Here is an 18,841-nt window from a genome sequence, read left to right as displayed (position 1 = left end):
ATCTCTTGCTTTTTTTCTGTCCACCAAGAAGAATAAGATTTCTCCAAGACTATTTCACTGACCCGGAACTGGTGTGTGGTAAGTTTTTTGATGACCTAGTGACAACCAGTAAAATGAGAAAAATACAGACAGATATACATATATATTTACTGGGGCTTCCCAGGCGGCGCTAGTGGTAAAGAACCCACCTGCCAATGCAGGAGGCATAGGAGATGCAGGTTTGATCCCTGGGTCAGGAAGATCCTCTAGAGAAGGAAATGGCAACCCACTCCAGTATTGTTGCCTGGAGAATCCCATGGACAGAGGAGCCTGGTGAGCTACATACAGTCCATGGAGTCACGAAGAGTCAGACACGACTGGGCAACTAACACACACATATATATATTCATACACATATACATGTATCAGTTCATATCTATTTGTGTGTGTGTATGTTTATAGTTGCTACCTGTGCTTTAGAGTAAGATGATATCCTTTATAGATTAAAGGTTAAGATTATAACCTTTTGGAGGGTTACAAAAATACCCTTTCCCATTTCCAAAAATGATGTGTAAGTCGATGGTAGAGGTTTTCTTCCCAGCATTCTTCCTTGGTGGCCTGGCTCACTCCATCCCATTCCAACCCCCTTATGGCTACACCCAGATGAGTGCTAGGGCCTAGAAAATGAAGACTACATTCCCCAGCCACTACTGAGGAGCCACTTCTCCCTTGTTTATTCCCAGCCAGCATGGAAGTGTTTGGCCTTTTGGCAGCAGCAGTAGAGGGGGCCCAGGTGATCACAGGCAGAGTAGAGGGCATCTATTTTGTTACTAAGGAACGTGGCTGAGGTGATGAGGTCCTGGAGCCAGCAGTCAATATGGCGGCTTCTTACTTTCCAAACCACACAGGAGACAGTTGGACATGGAGCTCGTGAATGGAACAGTGTCTGTTTGACTGCTTAGTGGCTCTGGCAGGCCAGTTCTGTGTGTTGTTCTGGGAGTCCTTTCTGGATACTCAACTCAATGGAGGAGGCTGCTCCTCCATTTCTCACAGTTTGTCAGCACTGAATCCCCTAATACGTGGTCTTGTACCCCTCTCCGCATAAGAGGGCTTTCCTCTTATGGAAACCCAGAGGGGTTTCCACTATCTGCAAATGAGCTCTGACCCAGTGGGCAAAGGAAAAGTCTGGCAATCCAACTTTTTAATTTTTCAATAGGGACTTACTAATAACATAGGCTAGATGTAGAAGCAACAAAGAAGTACCTCAAATAACTTGAAACAGAAGGAAATACAGTATCACCTACTTTTTGTTTTTCCTTTTTCAAGCAATGTCTCATCCCCAGTCTTCTAAAGACAGAATCACTTCCATACTGAGCAGGTGAGGCAGACTGACCACAAGGGCGGTATATCCATTCCCACTACAGTATTTGGCTCAGAGATGTTTGCTTAACAAAAGCTACTTCAGCTAGAACGTCCCCCAAGACTTCTCAGCTAGAGCTGTGGGGAGAAGAAAGAAGATGCTTTCTTCTCCTCAGAGTTTTTGCTTGTTAGTTTAAGACATTCTTTTGTTTTTAAGATGATGCTCTCTCTCCGTCTTAATTTATTTATTTTTGGCCACATCTTGCAGGTAACTGGTATCTTAGTTCCCCGACCAAGGATGGTTGAACCTGTGCCCCCTGCAGAGACAGCGCAGATTCTTAACCACTGGACTGCCAGGGAAGTCTTCAACTCTCCAGGGATTTTAGACTTAGAACCTGAGTTCTGGATGGCCAGTGTCTTCCAGTGTCTAGGAGAGAGAGTATCACTTAGACCTCTCAGTCCAGCTGTGCCCCAGGCTTATCAGTTACATGAACCCTTAAAGTCTTTTTTCTAAAGACAGCTGGAGTTGAACTTTCGCCACTTAAAAGTAATAATTAACTTTGCTGAACATTTACCTTAGCAGCCACTATAATGGTCACTTCATATGTATTAAGACTTGTTGAATCTGAATCTCCTGGTGAGATAGTGTTATTTAACAGGGGAAAATAATGCTAAAGCAAATTTTAAATAATTCTAAAGCAAATTTTAGAAAGTAAAGGTGTCGGGTGGGACGGAAGCTCAAGAGGAGAGGATACACATATACATATAGCTGATTCATGCTGTTGTATAGCAGAAATGAACAACATTGTAAAGCAATTAAAATCCAGTTAAAAATAAATTTTAAGAAAAGGTGTCAGAAAAAAAAATCAGGAAACTGCTAGAGAGAAAAGAGTACAGAAGGAGGATATGTCCTTCAGATATAAAAATGCACCAAAAGACACAGATCAATGAAATAGAATAAAGAGTAAAGAAGTAGATTCAACCATAATGCATGATAGAGATGAATGAAGGATGGAGTAATTGACAATTGTGTTGGCACAACCCCACTGCAATGAACACTCCATTCTTGCAGGGAATCCATACTTAACCTATGTGACACTGACTTGAAATTGACATTATCAGTAACAGGTCACTGGATCCCTATCATGCTTTATGCGAAAATTAAGTACAAGATGAATTAGAAAGTTAAATGTCAAAAACAGAGCCATGAAAATAACAAGACACATTTTAAGTGAATAATTGTATAATCTCAGAATGGAAATGATGTTTCTAAGCAAAACATACAGGCAGAAACCATTAAAGAGAAGATTGATGCACTTAACTACACAACAATTTTAATGCTGTGCATGGTAAAAAGAACCAGACCGTGGCGGATGCATGTTGATGTATGGCAATACCAATACAATATTGTAAAGTAAAAAAAATAAAAATAAATAAATAAATAAAAAGAACCAGAAACAAATTTAAGAGAAAAATAAATAACCACGAGAATCATTTGACACATGATAAGATGCTGTCTTTAGTAAAACAAAAAGTCATTCTTCACATCAAGATTAATATCCTAATAGAAAAATTAGCAAAGACACAGGCAATTCATAGAAGAAGCAATAGAAATAGTCAATAAACACTTGAAAATATATTTAACCTCATTAATAATAAATTAATTATTTGTCAATATAACCTATAACAAAATACCATTTTCACATATTGGCAAAAATGAAAAAAATAATAAGAACAGACTTCTAAAAGTGAATCTGTTTCCAGAGCTGAAGATAAAGAAATTTCAATGAACTACAGGAACAATTAAGGATATTAATCCTTTCTTGGTCCCGTATGTCTTCCCTGTTCTGTTTTCGTTTTTCATTTGTTTCTGGGCCAAGGGGATTCGACTAGCAGTACCAGAGCTGAAGGGACTTGCTCCTTGGATTACCTACAAGGAGATCAAGCATGTCAGAACCAGAACTTGTATTAAGGATAATGGAGGTCAGGTTTCACTGTTGCAGAAAGGAGTTACAGATAAGAACCTGGAGAAGATTAGATTAGATCCTGTGCTGATGGATTGGAATTGGAGATGTTTTCCTGTGAATCCAGGGTTTTAAACAGACACAAAAGCCAACTTGAAATGAATTCTGGGACAATTGGAGCATCAGAATAAATAATATTAGTAATGTGATATAGGGCTTCCCTGGTGGTTCAGACGGTAAAGAATCTGCCTGCAATGTGGGAGACCTGGGTTTGATCTCTGGGTTGGGAAGATCCCCTGGAGGAAGGCATGGCAACTCCAGTATTCTTGCCTGGAGGATCCCATGGACAGAGGAGCCTGGAGGGCTACCGTCCTTGGGGTCACAAAGAGTCAGATATGACTGGGTGACTAAGCACTGCACATAATGTGATATAAACCATTGAATAAAAGAGGAATCCATGAATATATAATATAAAGAGATAGATAAATGGGGAAGAAGAGTCTTTACCTTATAGCAGAATCCAAATTTATAAATGTACAAGGAATGATAGAATCAGATGAACATTTGGCAAACATCAAAATTATTTCAGGCAAGAATCAATGGATGCTAAAAAGTTTAATGAGAAACAGAATATTTGCATTACCTCAATATATCTCCCTACAAAATATTTACTACTTAAAGAAGTAGAAAATATTTATTAACTTTCCAATGTAAAATGCGGCAGACTCCATCTTAACCAAAATTATCATCGATAGCAATAGGACTTCTGCTTCCAGGAAGATGGAGTGGGTGTACTTATCCCTGTTCTTTTTGCTAAATACAGCTGAAACCCTGGACATTGTCTAAGAAAAGAATATAACTTATGACTCAAAGGTGGATAAAAGTATGCACATTGAACAGGAGCTGAAGAGTAACACTGTGGTGAGTTCTGTGGATTTTCTTTTTGCTTCATGTAGTCCAAACTGGATATTGGAAAAGCCAGCTGCCTAGAAACTCCAATGGGTGTAGACAAAACAAAAGCCTGCAACTCTCAGGCCACAAAACCAGGCATGGGACAGCCTAGCAAGACACAACTTCTGCACAGTAACCTCTCTGCTCTAGACAAACACCAAAGAAGAAAACACAGACTCACGCTTCCTCACTACTAGCTAAGGTCTCGTGGGGAGCCTCGGCTTGCCCTCTCACCAGGCTGCAATGAGGTGCCCTGGCTCCCCCACTGCGGTGGTATCAGAGAGGGCTAAGGAGGGAGCCAGAACTTTCATCCCTGCCATCCTGTCCCCTACCCTATGGTATCAGTGAGACCATGAGGAGAGCCTGGACATCCAATCCCAACTGGAACAAGGGATTTCTCCCCTTCCCTGCTGTGGGAAGGGGGGCAGTATAAGAAGAGGCCCAGGGGAGACCAGGACATCCACCTCCACCCAGGTAAGAGGCCACCTCTGCCTTCTGACATCAGTAAAGACCATGGTGAGGAGCAGCCATTAGGTACTCCTACCTATGCTAGCCAGGGAGGCATCAAGAGAGGCCCAGTGAGGAACCTTGAATTCTAACCCCCGTTGGCAGTTAGGAAGGAGTGTCCCCTGACTCCTTCCACTACCTGAGTGGTATCAGAAGAACACAACTAGAACAGGAAGTTTAAAGAAGATCCAGTCTCGTAACCTAATACCTAAAAAGTCCAGGCTACGATCAAAGATCACTCGTCATACCAAGAACTAGAAAGATGTCAAAAGGAATGAAAAAAGACAGTCATCAGATGCCCACCAAGAGATGGCAGGAATTTCTGAATTATCTGACAAATATTTTATAGTAACCCTCAGAAAAATGCTTCACTGAACAATTGCAAACACATCTGAAACCAAAAAAAAAAAAAGAAGAAAGAAAAAAGTTCTCTCAAATAGAAGACATAAAGAACTGAATGAAAAATACAACAGCTGAAATAAAAGTTACATCACCAGAAATGGTTCAAGTTGACATTACGGGCCTTTTGACAAAACACAATGAGAAGAGTACAGCGTCACTTCAGTGGTCTATCGTATTTCTGCCCAAAACTAACCTGCAGGAGAATCTAATCATGAGGAAACATCAAACAAAACCAAATGAAGGTGCGTTCCACAGAGTTACTGGGTTGTACTTTTTCAAACTGTTGAGGACAATAAAGAGAAGGTAGGCCTAAGGAACTGTTCCAGGTTGGAGAAGCTCAGAGGGAACCAAACACGTGCTTCTGTATCAGCCCTGAAACGATGAAGTATGTTGAGTTAACTGTTGAAATCTGTAAGAGCCTGGGATTGCGCAATAGTGTTATTTCTATGTTGATTTACTGATTGTCATTATTATCATACTGTAGTTATATACATGTATATAGTAGTGTGTGTATATGTACACACACACATATATATAGTCCTTGTTTTTAGGAAATATAGTCCCTCCTTAACCACGGTTTTGCTTTCCTTGGTTTAGTGACCCAAGTCCAAAAATATTAAATGGGGCTTCCCTGGTGTTCCAGTGGTTAAGAATCTGCCTTGCAATGCAGAGGACACCCCGTTTGATCCCTGGTCCAGGAAGATCCCACATGCCATGGAGCAACGAAGCCTGTGTGCCACAGCTACTGAGCCAGCTCTCTCTGAGCCACAACTGCTGAGCCGTGTGCCACAACTATTGAAGCCCACGAGCTTAGAACCCATGCCCCACAACAAGAGAAGCCACTGCAGTGAGAAGCCTGTGCGCCACAAGAGTAGCCCCCATTCCTCATAGGTAGAGAAAGCCCATGCGCACCAGTGAAGACTCAGCCCAGCCAAAAATACATCATCTCAGACAGAAAATTCCAGAAATAAGCAATTCCTGATTTTTAAACTGGCCACCATTCTGAGTATGATGATGAAAGCTCGCACCATCCTGTTCTATCAAGCCTCCCTTTGTCCACTATATCCTGCCTGTTAGTCTCCATCATTAGACCTGCGATTTAGGTAGTACAGTGCTTGTGTTCGAGTAGATCTTACCTTACTCAGTAATGGCCCCAAAGCACAAGAGGAGTGGTGCTGGCCATTTGGACATACCAAAGAGAAACTGTGAAGGGCTTTCTTTAAGTGAAAAGGTGAATGCTGTAGATAAGGAAAGAAATATTCTAGCTATGAAATTGTGAAGGAAAAGGAAATTTGTGCTAGTATTGCTGCAGCACCTCAAACTGCAAAAGTACAGCCACAGTATACAATTAAGTGCTTAGATAAAATGGAAAAGACAATAAATTTGTTCAGTAAGTTATTTTGATAGGAAGACCATAGTTACATAATTTTTATTACATATATTGTTATACTTGTTCTATTTTTTAGTCACTGTTGTTTCTCTTACTGTGCCTAATTCATAAATTAAGCTTTATCATAAGTATGTACATATGTGTAGGAAAATATGGTATATATGAGGTACTTTTCCAGTAGTCATGTACGGATGTGAGAGGTGGACTATAAAGAAAGCTGAGCGCCAAAGAATTGATACTTTTGAACTGTGGTGTTGAAGAAGACTCTTGAGAGTCCCTTGGACTTCAAGGAGATCCAACCAGTCCATCTTAGAGGAGATCAGTCCTGAATATTCATTGGAAGGACTGATGCTGAAGCTGGAAACTCCAATACTTTGGTCACTGATGTGAAGAGCTGACTCATTTGAAAAGACCTTGATGCTGGGAAAGATTAAGGGCAGGAGGAGAAGGGGAAGACAGAGGATGAGATGGTTGGATGGCATCACCAACTCAATGGACATGAGTTTGGGTAAACTCTGGGAGTTGGTGATGGACAGGAAGGTCTGGCGTGCTGTGATCCATGGGGTCTCAAAGAGTCAGACAAGACTGAGCAACCCAACTGAACTGAACTGTCCACAGTTGCAGGCATCCACTGAGGGTCTTGGGACATATCCCTTGAGGGTAAAGGGAATTACTGTACACAAGGGTGCATTGAAGGGTAATTACAACCACTTCAGCAGTTAACTCTCAAATGGCTCAGGGGAAAATCATATGTATACATAGGCTCAGAAGGCAAATAGGATAAGTTATCAACAATTGGGGGAATTAGGTAAAAGTCATACCGAAAGTATTTGTCTAATTTTTTTCAACTTCTCTATCAGTTTTAAATTATTTCAAAATAAAAAGTTAACATAGGAAACTGGCTAAATAAATTATGGTACAAAGAATTATGTAATTGTTAAAAATTATTCTAAAGACTTCTATTAATATGGACATGAACAAATATATGATCTCTCTGATATAGTAAATTACCAAAAAGGCAAGTTTACAAAATAACGTAACTTTAAATTTTTTTTACGATCAGTTTCTATTAGTTCTATGATCAGAAAAGACCAAACCTATTCTACAGGCAGTGAGGGAGGACCAGAGCAAAGAAAAGACAGCAACCAACCGAACACCATTGTTCTGATTTCCTGGTTAATACACCATATTTATTTATTTATCTAATAAATTATATTTATTCTTGTAGAAGGACTAAAATCAGGGCAATAATGACCACCAAACTCTGGGAGATTGTGAAGGACAGGGAAGCCCACTGCAGACCATGGGGTCATAAAGAGTCAGACACGACTTAGCGACTGGACAACAACAAAATTACCACCAGTGTGAGATATGTTTGGTTCTTACAGTTCTTATACATTAATAAACTGACTTTCTCAGCTTTATGCATTAGTCTCTTATTAACTTGATTATGGTAAGTTAGCAGTGAAAGACGCTCAGTCGTGTCCAACTCTTTGCAACCCATGGACTGTATAGTCCATGGAATTCTCCAGGCCTGGGTTGGGAAGATCCCCTGGAGATGGGAAAGGCTACCCACTCCAGTATTCTGGCCTGGAGAATTCCATGGACTGTATAGTCCATGGGGTGGCAAAGAGTCGGACACAATTGAGCAACTTTCACTTTCTTAATACTGGAGTGGGTAGCCTTTCCCTTCTCCAGGGGATCTTCCCAACCCAGGGATCGGACCCAGGTCTCCCGCATTGTGAGAGGATTCTTTATCAGCTGAGCCACAAGGGAAGCCCAAGAATACTGGAGTGGGTAGCCTATCCCTTCTCTAGGGGAACTTCCCGACCCAGGAATTGAGCCGTGGTCTCCTGCATTGCAGGTAGATTCTTTACCAACTGAGCTATCAGAGAAGCCATGGTAAGTTAAAGTCATTACAAATGCAGTCACCTCTGGATGGATCAGCAAAAGATAATCCCAGAACCAAAAGAACCCAGACCCTAAATGTGCAGGGCTTGCTGAGCACCACCAGCCTGTGGGATCTGTCTAGCATCCTTGGGGTAGCCTCCCTCTGGATCCTTTCACCAAACTGGACCAATGAGTCCAGCACTCACCAGAGAGCAGGTTTTAGTATAGAGAAGGAGAAACTTCAAAGCCCCACATACGAAGTTATAAAACAGATCCTCAATCTTTGAAAAGAGGTTTTCTGATAACATGAGAAAAGCTAACATAATCCCTGTCTTCATGAGTTAAAAGGGGGAGGTGTGTGTTCTCAGGGCACTCAAGCCATTTCCAGTGACGACATCCGTATACGGATTAGGACCAGTGCTGAGGGGAAGGATGTGTGTCCATTTAACATGTTTTAAGTTAGTGATGCAAGCTTGAATACCTCTACAAGAAAATCACCCTGGGCACGCTCAGGATTGATTGTTCACACCATGAATGAGGCAGATTCTTGCTTCTCCTCTTTCCTACCACTTTCTATCAGGGTCAATGAAGACAACAGATGTAAACGCTGTTTTTTTCCCTAGCGGGCCTGTTAAATTGGTGAATAAGGAAGTTGAAACTAATGACAAAAAGCAGTTTATGAACAATGCTAGATTTCAGTTTTTGTATCATCCTGCGTTCCATAGTGGATTACCAACACTCACAGGTAAATAATTTGATCCAATTCTGAAGTCATAGAGAATTTAACCACTCTTCTCAAAGGTAATATTTAAGAATCATCTTTGTCACAGTTTTATTTAGCTATAGAATTAGAAAGAGTGTATAGTGCCAGAATGGTTTCAACTAATTTGAAGATGGATAAAGGTGAGTCATCAGCTAGTTGTAATAAGAGCACAGTAGGCAGAAAAGTCTTAATCTCAAAGCACACTTCTCAATAAATACTTACTTCTTCCCATGATGATGCAGTTTTTACATAACACAGAGAGATAAGAAGTGGGAAAAAGTGGCTTACGTATAACTTTTCTTTACAAAAAGAAATAAAGTGTACCATTTTAAGAAATTCTCTCAAACACTGCTTTCAAATGTTTTTCGCACTATAATTTATATAAAATATTTCATTATTATATATATTCAAGTAGTGCTAAAGGAGATATACATTTTAACCCCAAATATTAATATTTTATAAAGACATAAAAAGGACTCATCTTTTTAATTGAAACTAAATATTTCAATATCTGTTAGGATTTTTGTCACCTATGAGAGGAAGCTAATGCCCAAGGAATAAAAGAAAAAAATCAAACTTTTTACCTCTTTGTAGTTAATACTCCCATCCTGAAGGTGGAGAAACTCCAGGGCTCTGTGTCCTGAAAGAATGAGTATATAAATGAATTAAATCCAACTATAACTGAAAACAGAACTGCCTGAAGATCATTTTAAAAGGAAAAGATAAAATTTTGTGCTTGTAACTGTCAAGGAAGTGGGATGTGAAAATTTAATTTGTACTAGTAATTTTCATTAGCTGATAGTTAGATTCAAACAATATTTATCTTGTTATGATACAAATCAAAATTACAGTTTCTGCTTAACTAGCTCTTATGACCTTGGGTAAGTTACATTACCTCTCTAGGCTTCAGTTCCCCACTATGTAAAATTAAGTAAATAACATCCACCTCATAGGTTTGGTGAGAGAATCACACAGAAAAAGGCTAAGGGATGAGCTAATGACTGACACATGTCAAAAACTCAAACAGAAGTTATATTTTGCTTCAACAATTCACAACAAACCAAGTTTATCTGTACAATACACGGTGTAAACCATGGACTGAATTAATGACCCACAAGTGTTTTCTCATCATTGGACTATTTTAGAAGGAGAAAAAAAGTCTCAAAAAGCCATGTGCTCCACCTACACACCCACACCCATAAGATATGCACACCCACATCCTCAATCTTCTTAGTATCAATAACAGGAACACGCCTTGTGAAGAGACAGTCAAAGGTGACACCTTATTTCTATTGGAAGTCACATACACAAAAATGTAGCCACTACCATATTATAAGCATTTATATCATAAAGAGACAAAGTTGTAGCAGTCAGAAATAACAGGTAATAGGATTATAGAGGTTTACAGACTGAAACCAATGAAGGAGGCCAATTCTAATTAACTCACAAAAATGTCAATCATCCACACAGGCCTTATATAAGAAGTGAAAACAAGAACCAAGATATTTATTAAATCATGTAAGTTACTGGCAAATAATTATCAAAGTTTTAATCTCTTTGTATAAGAATCCTCACAATCTGTGCAGATTTGGAATTGCCTTCAATTATGTCCACATAAACATGTTATATTTATATTAACATATTAATTATTAGGGCCCTTGTTTGGCACCTACTGAAGAAAGGCAAGCAATTATCTGAATTTTAAAAATTTTGAAATTTCATCTGTCGTGCTAATTTTTTAACTCTTAACATTAAAAAGTTGAATATCCCCACTTATATTTGTTCCTCTTTGGCCCACTGCTAAAGTTTTTAGCAATTTCAGTTTCACAGAACTTAGATGTGCAAGATAATTTAGAATTCATTAAGAAGTTCAGCCCCCTCATTTTGCAAAAGAGAAAGAGAAAGTGAGTTGCCCAGAGTCACTCATGTAGTTTATAGCAGAGCTGGTATTAAAACCTACGCCTGAGTCTCTTTTCCACTGTCTCCTGACTCTAACATCTAACATTTTAGATGTTAAATGACTCTAACATTTTAGCATAGATGTTTCATGAAAGAATACTGGACCAACTGTTAGGATATGTAATTCTAGACTAGGTCACTAATGAGTTAGCTGTGAAAACTCTCTGCGATCAATTTCCTCTGTTGTAAAATAAAGGAACTATACTCAGTGACCTCTAGTATTCCTTCAAATCGTAATTCTGTGATGATATAGTTCCTGCCCAGCAGAGCTCAATATTCTGTTTTGCACTGATAAATTTTCATATGTTCTTTAAATTGGGGAATAGTTGCTTTATAATGCTGTGTTAGTTTCTGCTGTACAACAACATGAGTCAGTCATAAATATGCATATATCCCCTCCCTCTTAAGCCTCCCTGCCCCCTTTCCAAATTTTCATTTTTCATTCATAATCTTGTTCTGTTTTGAACCTTCTAGAGGCAGCATAACTAAAACATTGTTACTGTTTTTATCCAAAGAGTAAAAAAACATTACGAATACATTTCATCCAAGAACCAACCTTTTGTGCTACCATCTACCTTTATCCAGATCACTCAGCCTTTGCCCCGAGCTCACAGGCATCAGCTTATTATATCCCCAGGCTCCCCAAATCCTGCCATCATTCTGGGTATCTCTAATACCAGGGACCATTCAAATTCCCCCGCTTCCTTGCTCTCCCTGAAGCCAACCATCTTTAAAGCCGTTTGACTCAGGGGACCCAGTCCTGTGGCTACATGTGGTCCTTCACGTATACTTGAAAATGTAAAAACAAAAATAGATTCCTCTACTCCTACCACACTACCCCCATTTTTCTCTTCTCCTATTCTATCAGTTCTTCTGCTTCATGGGACGCCCGCCCCCCCCCCCCCCCCCGCCAAGTTTATCCAGTTCCTATTTCCCCATGCAGAGAAACAGCCCGAGACACAGTGATCAAAGCACCTTCCTGCTTCTCCATAGACTTCACTCCGATAGTCAGTCCCCAGCCCTGGACGACTCCAGCCTGGGCTTTCTCCCCTTCGCTGCCGCATGGCTCAGGGCAGCAGGGGAACTTGTTGTCAACAAGTGGGATAGATTTTAAATCCCCTCCTTAACGTTTCTGACAGATACACTGTCCTTCATACCACGACAAGAGGCTGCCACTTACCTATTTCTATGTGTGTCGAAATGCCACATGGTGAACTTCTAGGGCAGAGGAAGCCCAGTAGCATCAGCAGTCCTGACCAGAATCTGAAAGCAGACATGCTCTCATTACTCCCCGCTCCTATGGTGACGAGCAATGCTCAGAGCTGCGGCAGCACGGAGTCTAGAAGCCTGGCCCAGACCAGCTGCTCTCCCTCTAACCAGGTCACTGACACGGGAAACCCTGCCTCATTTCAAAATAATATCATTTCCCAGTGAAGTCAACTGTTTAACTACTGTTTAACTTCACCAGGACAGCAAACAAACTCCACCTGGGAGAGGAAAGGAGAAAAAAAAAAAAAGGGATAAACTGAAATCTCAATGCCTCCCGGTATAAGCATTCCCATCACCGGACTCTGGTTTCTCCTGGATTTCTTTTTAATATGACGTTTGGATGGAGATGCAAAGTGGTCTCCAAATATTCTTTACTTTCTTTAAAAAAAAAAGATATTGATAACCTTTATCTTTAAAAGTTATTGATTGTATTGATAATCCATATATTGGACCACCTCACCTCACAAGAGTCGATTTCTCTTGCATTTTTTCCGCACATATATCTGGTTGCCCTGCTTCCTCGGCCTCTGCAGCCACAAGTGCTGGGAAAGGTTTTATGATGATCAGTTGGAACCAGCTTCTCTTTCAGTATTTGGCAACAGATAATGACACTTGCATGGGATTACACAACAGCAACTTCTCCTGGTCTCTTTCTCCCCGGCTGTTCTTAGAGCACTTATCCAGAACCTGCTGCCTGGTCAGATTCCTGCAGGCAAAGATGCTGATAACACTTTCAGTGGGGGAGAGGGGAGTGTGAGTGGAGAGCGACAGATTTTGGACCAAGAAAGAAGGATTCAGAAAATGAGAGGTTCAGAATACACCTGACGTTACAAGTATGCAATCTATTGCACTTAATCAATGGGAGAACTTAGGTATAACTCTTTGTAGAAGTGATGGTGATCTTAAAGCTCGAATGACGCATAACATTAGAAGCAGGAAAGTTGATTTTGAAAGAGGGGGAGTTCACAGTGTTCATTCAGGTTAGCCAAATGGAAGAGAAGAAGAGAAGACGGGATGGTCTGAGACCCTCGGGTGTCTGCCAAGTTTCCTTTGCTCCTGCAAATCCCCAAGGAAAACAATGCTAACAGCTCTTCCCCAACCCCGATGGCATGAGGCCCTGCTGCTCCTGACTGTAGGTCAGAGGCCATAAACTGAGTGTTTTGTTTGGCAAATGGATTGTTTTATAAACTTACGACATTTTTTTTTTTTAAACAGGAAAAATCTGCATATAAATCTAGATTTCTGGGAATTTGCTGCTGGTCCACTGGCTACGACTCTGTGCTTTCACTAGCTGAGAGCCCCAGGTTCAATTCCTGGTGTGGGAAATAAGATCCCAAAAGCTGTGCAGCACAACCTAAAACACAAACAAAAAACCTGACTTCTAGCTGTTTTTAAAAAACAAACAAACAAAGAACTGGCTTCATGAACTGATGCCCCCATGTGTGAGGACCATCAGCTGGACTCCATCCAGCTGGCAGGTCTCTGTCCCCAGCCAGAGGTACCCTCCCCACGTTCCCCCGTCCCCACCAGCCACACGATATGTGCAGACTACCGGACCCTTCTGGCCACCAGAGGCCATGGAATTTGCTCCCTTCTCACTCTGAGTTTTCTCCCTTCTCACTCTGAGTTTTCTGAAGCCTGCATGTGAGAGGGTGGTGATTACAATTTAGGGCTCTGGTAAACCCAGAAGAACTTTCCCTGGTGGCTCAGACAGTAAAGAGTCTGCCCACCGTGTGGGAGACCCAGGTTCAATCCCTGGCTCAGGAAGATCCCCTGGAGAAGGAAATGGCAACCCACTCCAGGATTCTTGCCTGGAAAATCCCACGGACAGAGGAGTCTGGTGGGCTACAATCCATGGGGTCAAAAAGAGTTGGACGTGACTGAGCAACTTCACTTCACAAGCCCAGAAGACTCAGGAGTATTCAGTGACTGACAAAGTAAGAGGTCTGCAAAGGGTCAACAGGGAAGATGAAGCACTGCCTGAAAACAATATCTAATCAGATTTAATAAGACAAATCCATCCACAAAGCTCCAGAGAAAGAAACAGGTTCAGGGATCCGTAACTAAGCAATACTGATCCCAAGTTTCTCATTACATATAATTTTCGTGTTTACGGTTCAGAATGACTTAATTTTATGTATGCAACAGAACGAGAGGTAATTACTTGCTTAGGCAGTCTAGTGTGATAAGTTATGAGATAGGGCCTTTACAGGACAATACTGCTTGAGCTTTTGTGAAGTTTGTATTACCTTTGTAACCATGAAAACAAAGATATGACTTTTAAAGGAAAGTTAAAATACAGCTTGCAATATTAAGAAAACTATCTGACAAATGTGTATGGAATTATTTTTCTTTCCACCCCCCTGCCCTCTTTCCTAATACAGGTGGCTTCGTCATAAAATGGAGAGCATGAGTCTACCATTCAGAGCTTTTCTATAAATAGAGATGCAAGTTGAGAAGTAAACAAGCAGGTCCATTAAGTAATGGGGGCAGGAAGTATAAGCTTGAGCACAAGGCCTTGGGTTTCATTTGGGTCCTTGTTCTACTGCCTTCTATTGGGGTGACATTGGACAAAGTTACTAGAAGTTTATTTGTCTCAGTTTCCTTACTTATAAAATTATCCATAAAAAATGGGAATAATAATACTGCCCACCACATAGGGTCGTCATGAAGATCAGATGATTAAATACAGTAACATGCTTAGAATAAAGACTGGTACACAGCTTAAGTGTTCAATACACGTTGGCTTCCCCAGGGGCTCAGTGGTAAAGAATCCATCTGCCAATGCAGGAGATGCTGGTTCTATCCCTCAGTCAGGAAGATCCCCTAGAAAGGGACATGGCAAGCCACTCCAGTATATTTTGCCTGGTAAATCCCATGAGCAGAGGAGCCTGGTGGGCTACAGTCCGTGGCACGGCAAAGAGTCGGAAATGAGTTAGCAACTAAACAACAACATTGTCGTTCAAAAGAATTTGAATTTTGCCTTTCTAAAAGATATACCTAAGACTTCTATTGAGGGAATTCCCTGGTGATCCAGTGGTTGGGACCCAGCGCTTTCACTGTTGGGGCCCAGCTCGATCCCTGGTCAGAAACTAAGATCCCACAAGCCCCTCTCTCCCCCAAAAGACTTCTACTGTGTAACTATATTTCTTATTGAATTCAAAAATAAGAAAAGTAATTTTACACTCAACATATACAGCAATACATTTTTAATAACAATATAGATTTGTGTATAAATCCAGCACTGGGTAGGGCGTTTAAAGTGAAGCCAGATCTCCTTGTGTAGATAAATGAAATACAATTTTAAGGTCCAGAAACGTTTGAGATAAAGCAGACACTTTCAGCTCACATCTACACATTCTAATATGCTGCTGTCATCATAGTGTCCTTAGAGTGAAAGGAAGAGAGGATGGAGAAAGGTAAAAGCTAGGAGGTGGAGGTGCTCAGGACAGGGGAAAGCCAAGGGGAAAGGAAGAAAAGTCCCTGTCACTAGGTGGCCTTATCCTTTCAAGCCCTGGTGAACACACCTGGCCAGCTCTGGGAGGTGTCAGAGCAGCCTAGAAGCAAGATGGGAGTCAGGAGGGAATCATTCCTGCTCTGAATGGGAGTTTGCAAAGAGCACAGAATAGTGGGGGAGTCAGGCAAGGGACATGGTCAATTTCCTAGGCCCGCGGCACTTTTGCCTTGGTGGGGGCCTCCTCTTTCATAAGAATAAACATTTTTCTTTTTTAAAAAAATCACCTTTTACATCTGCATTGGTATCAAGGTTAATATCTTAATACTTAAAATCTTATTTTTTAATTCTGACTTTATAAGAAGGGAAACATTTTTGTGTTCCCATAAAAATACTATGGGCCCTATGCAGAGTGGACACCGTTTGAAATAGAACCTTGGAAAAATAAGAGTTATTTCAGATCAAGAGAAGCAACAAAGCCGACGTCATTATTCTGGGCCTTAGTTTGCTCAACAAAACAGATTTCCCCAAACCTTAGAAATCAACCATCCGTAGAGCTTCCTCTGCAGGCAGAAGATGGAAACACACCAGTTCCCCAGGCCAGTTCAGTTCATCTGCTCAATCATGTTCGACTCTTTGCAATTCCATGGACTGCAGCATGCCAGGCTTCCCTGTCCCAACTCCCCATCACCAACTCCTGGAGCCTACTCAAACTCAGCACTGCCTCTCACCCACAATTCCTTCAATAGAATACAAGAAAGATTAAACTCTGTTTGAAAGTGCAAGTAGCTCAGTTGTGCCCAGCTCTTTGAAACCCCATGGACTGTAGCCCGCCAGACTTCTCTGTCCATGAAATTCTCCAGGCCAGAATACTGGAGTGGGTAGGTGTTCCCTTCTCCAGGGGATCTTCCCGGCCCAGGGATTGAACCAAGGTCTTCCTCATTATAGGCGGATTTTTTTAACCATCTGAGCCACCAGGGAACCCAATGCTATTGCCATTTCTGCTACAAATGTGACCGACTCAAGAATGAATGACAGTAACTCAGCAAAAACCAAAGTCAAAATATAAAGTACAACCTCGGCCTTTCACAAAAAAAAATCTAGAAAAAGTTGAAGAGCCCACTGTTCAGTTCAGTTCAGTCGCTCAGTCGTGTCTGACTCTTTGCGACCCCATGAATCACAGCACGCCAGGCCTCCCTGTCCATCACCAACTCCCGGAATTCACTCAAACTCACGTCCATCGAGTCGGTGATGCCATCCAGCCATCTCATCCTCTGTCATCCCCTTCTCCTCCTGCCCCCAATCCCTCCCAGCATCAGAGTCTTTTCCAATGAGTCAACTCTTCGCATGAGGTGGCCAAAGTACTGGAGTTTCAGCTTCAGCATCATTCCTTCCAAAGAAATCCCAGGGCTGATCTCCTTCAGAATGGACTGGTTGGATCTCCTTGCAGTCCAAGGGACTCTCAAGAGTCTTCTCCAACACCACAGTTCAAAAGCATCAATTCTTCGGCGCTCAGCCTTCTTCACAATCCAACTCTCACATCCATACATGACCACAGGAAAAACCATAGCCTTGACTAGACGGACCTTTGTTGGCAAAGTAATGTCTCTGCTTTTGAATATGCTATCTAGGTTGGTCATAACTTTCCTTCCAAGGAGTAAGCGTCTTTTAATTTCATGGCTGCAGTCACCATCTGCAGTGATTTGCCCACTGTTAGGGAAACTAAATAGTCTTTAGATTTCAGAGACAAAGCAGGGAAGGCTTCTGACCTTGCTTCTAACCTACCTGGACACTACCTTGACTCTGAGTGCAAGATTTCATAGATAAGCCCCATACATAAGATAGGGGACCTACCTTCCCTGGAGGGGATTAGGCCAACCAAGCCCCAGGCTTAACAAAATTCCAAGTTTTACAGGACAAAACAAACAGCCTTAACATGAAATCAGAGCTGCAATTTGCTCACAGATTGATGATGATATCAGTTTATGTTCTGGGATTATAAGCAGGAGCCTTGAACTGTGAAATTAAAAAGAAATTTAATGAAATTAAGACACTTGCTCCTTGGAAGAAAAGCTATGACAAACCTAGACAGCATATTAAAAAGCAGAGACAATGCCAACAAAGGTCTGAATAGTCAAAGATATGTTTTTTCCAGTAGTCACGTATGGATCTGAGAGTTGGACCATAAAGAAGGCTGAGCACTGAAGAATTGATGCCTTGAAACTGTGGTGTTGGAGAATATTCTTGAGAGTCCCATGGACAGCAAGGAGATCAAACCAGTCAATCCTAAAGAAAATCAGCCTTGAATATTCATTGGAAAGACTGATGCTAAAGCTCCAATATCTTGGCCACCTGATACAAACAGTCAGTTCATTGGAAAAGACCCTGATGCTGGGAAAGATTGAAGGCAGGAGGAGAAGGGGACCACAGAGGATGAGATGCTTGGATAGCATCACTGACTTGATGGACATGAGTTTGAGCAAGCTCTAGGAGATGGTGAAGAACAGGGAAGACTGGCAGTTTGCAGTCCATGCGGTTGCAAAGAGCCAGATATGAGTGAGCAACTGAACGACTACTGAACTGTAATTTTTCACCCACAGAGCAGACTCACTTCCTGGGACATTTTCCCAGTTGGGACTCCAGATGAGCTGCGTCATGGGACTTCCCAGTGCTAAGTCTGGATGTTGGTCAAAACCCAATTTGATGATGTATCCTCTGCTGTTTCTATTTCTTTTTTAATGTTAGTATATTGAAAGTAAGCTGGATAATTCTCTAATAAATATTGGTATTATTTGTTTGTATATAACGAGTGGCTTGTTAACAAATCCTTTGAACCTGAGAAGGGAAAACTTTCTGTGAAACACCACAGGCTCTATCTACCAAAGCCAGCAAGAGCCTCTCCTCTTAGTAGAAATATAGGGAGTTTTTTGGGACTAGTGATCCTAAATCAACTC

General features: G+C 41.3%; 1 protein-coding gene across 2 annotated transcripts in view; it reads right to left on the bottom strand.

The window, feature by feature from the left end:
• GPLD1 (glycosylphosphatidylinositol specific phospholipase D1) overlaps positions 1-13,149 on the bottom strand; it is a 51,764-nt gene extending 38,615 nt beyond the window's left edge. The window contains exons 1-3 of one of the 2 annotated variants that reach the window (XM_019986207.2): positions 12,894-13,149; positions 12,345-12,427; positions 9,790-9,845 (exon numbers count right to left, since the gene is read on the bottom strand). In XM_019986207.2, coding sequence (XP_019841766.2) covers positions 9,790-9,845; positions 12,345-12,427; positions 12,894-12,919 — 165 coding nt within the window. In that variant the 5' untranslated portion in view covers positions 12,920-13,149. Of the gene's footprint in view, positions 1-9,789; positions 9,846-12,344; positions 12,559-12,893 lie in introns of those variants that run through there. The other variant, XM_019986208.2, reaches the window with a different exon arrangement.
• Between the last annotated feature and the right edge of the window lie 5,692 nt (positions 13,150-18,841).

Source organism: Bos indicus, chromosome 23 (genome assembly GCF_029378745.1).
Source record: "Bos indicus isolate NIAB-ARS_2022 breed Sahiwal x Tharparkar chromosome 23, NIAB-ARS_B.indTharparkar_mat_pri_1.0, whole genome shotgun sequence".
NCBI lineage: Eukaryota > Metazoa > Chordata > Mammalia > Artiodactyla > Bovidae > Bos > Bos indicus.
The sequence above is the reverse complement of the archived record's forward strand: the minus strand, read 5'-3'. Positions and strand labels throughout refer to the sequence as shown.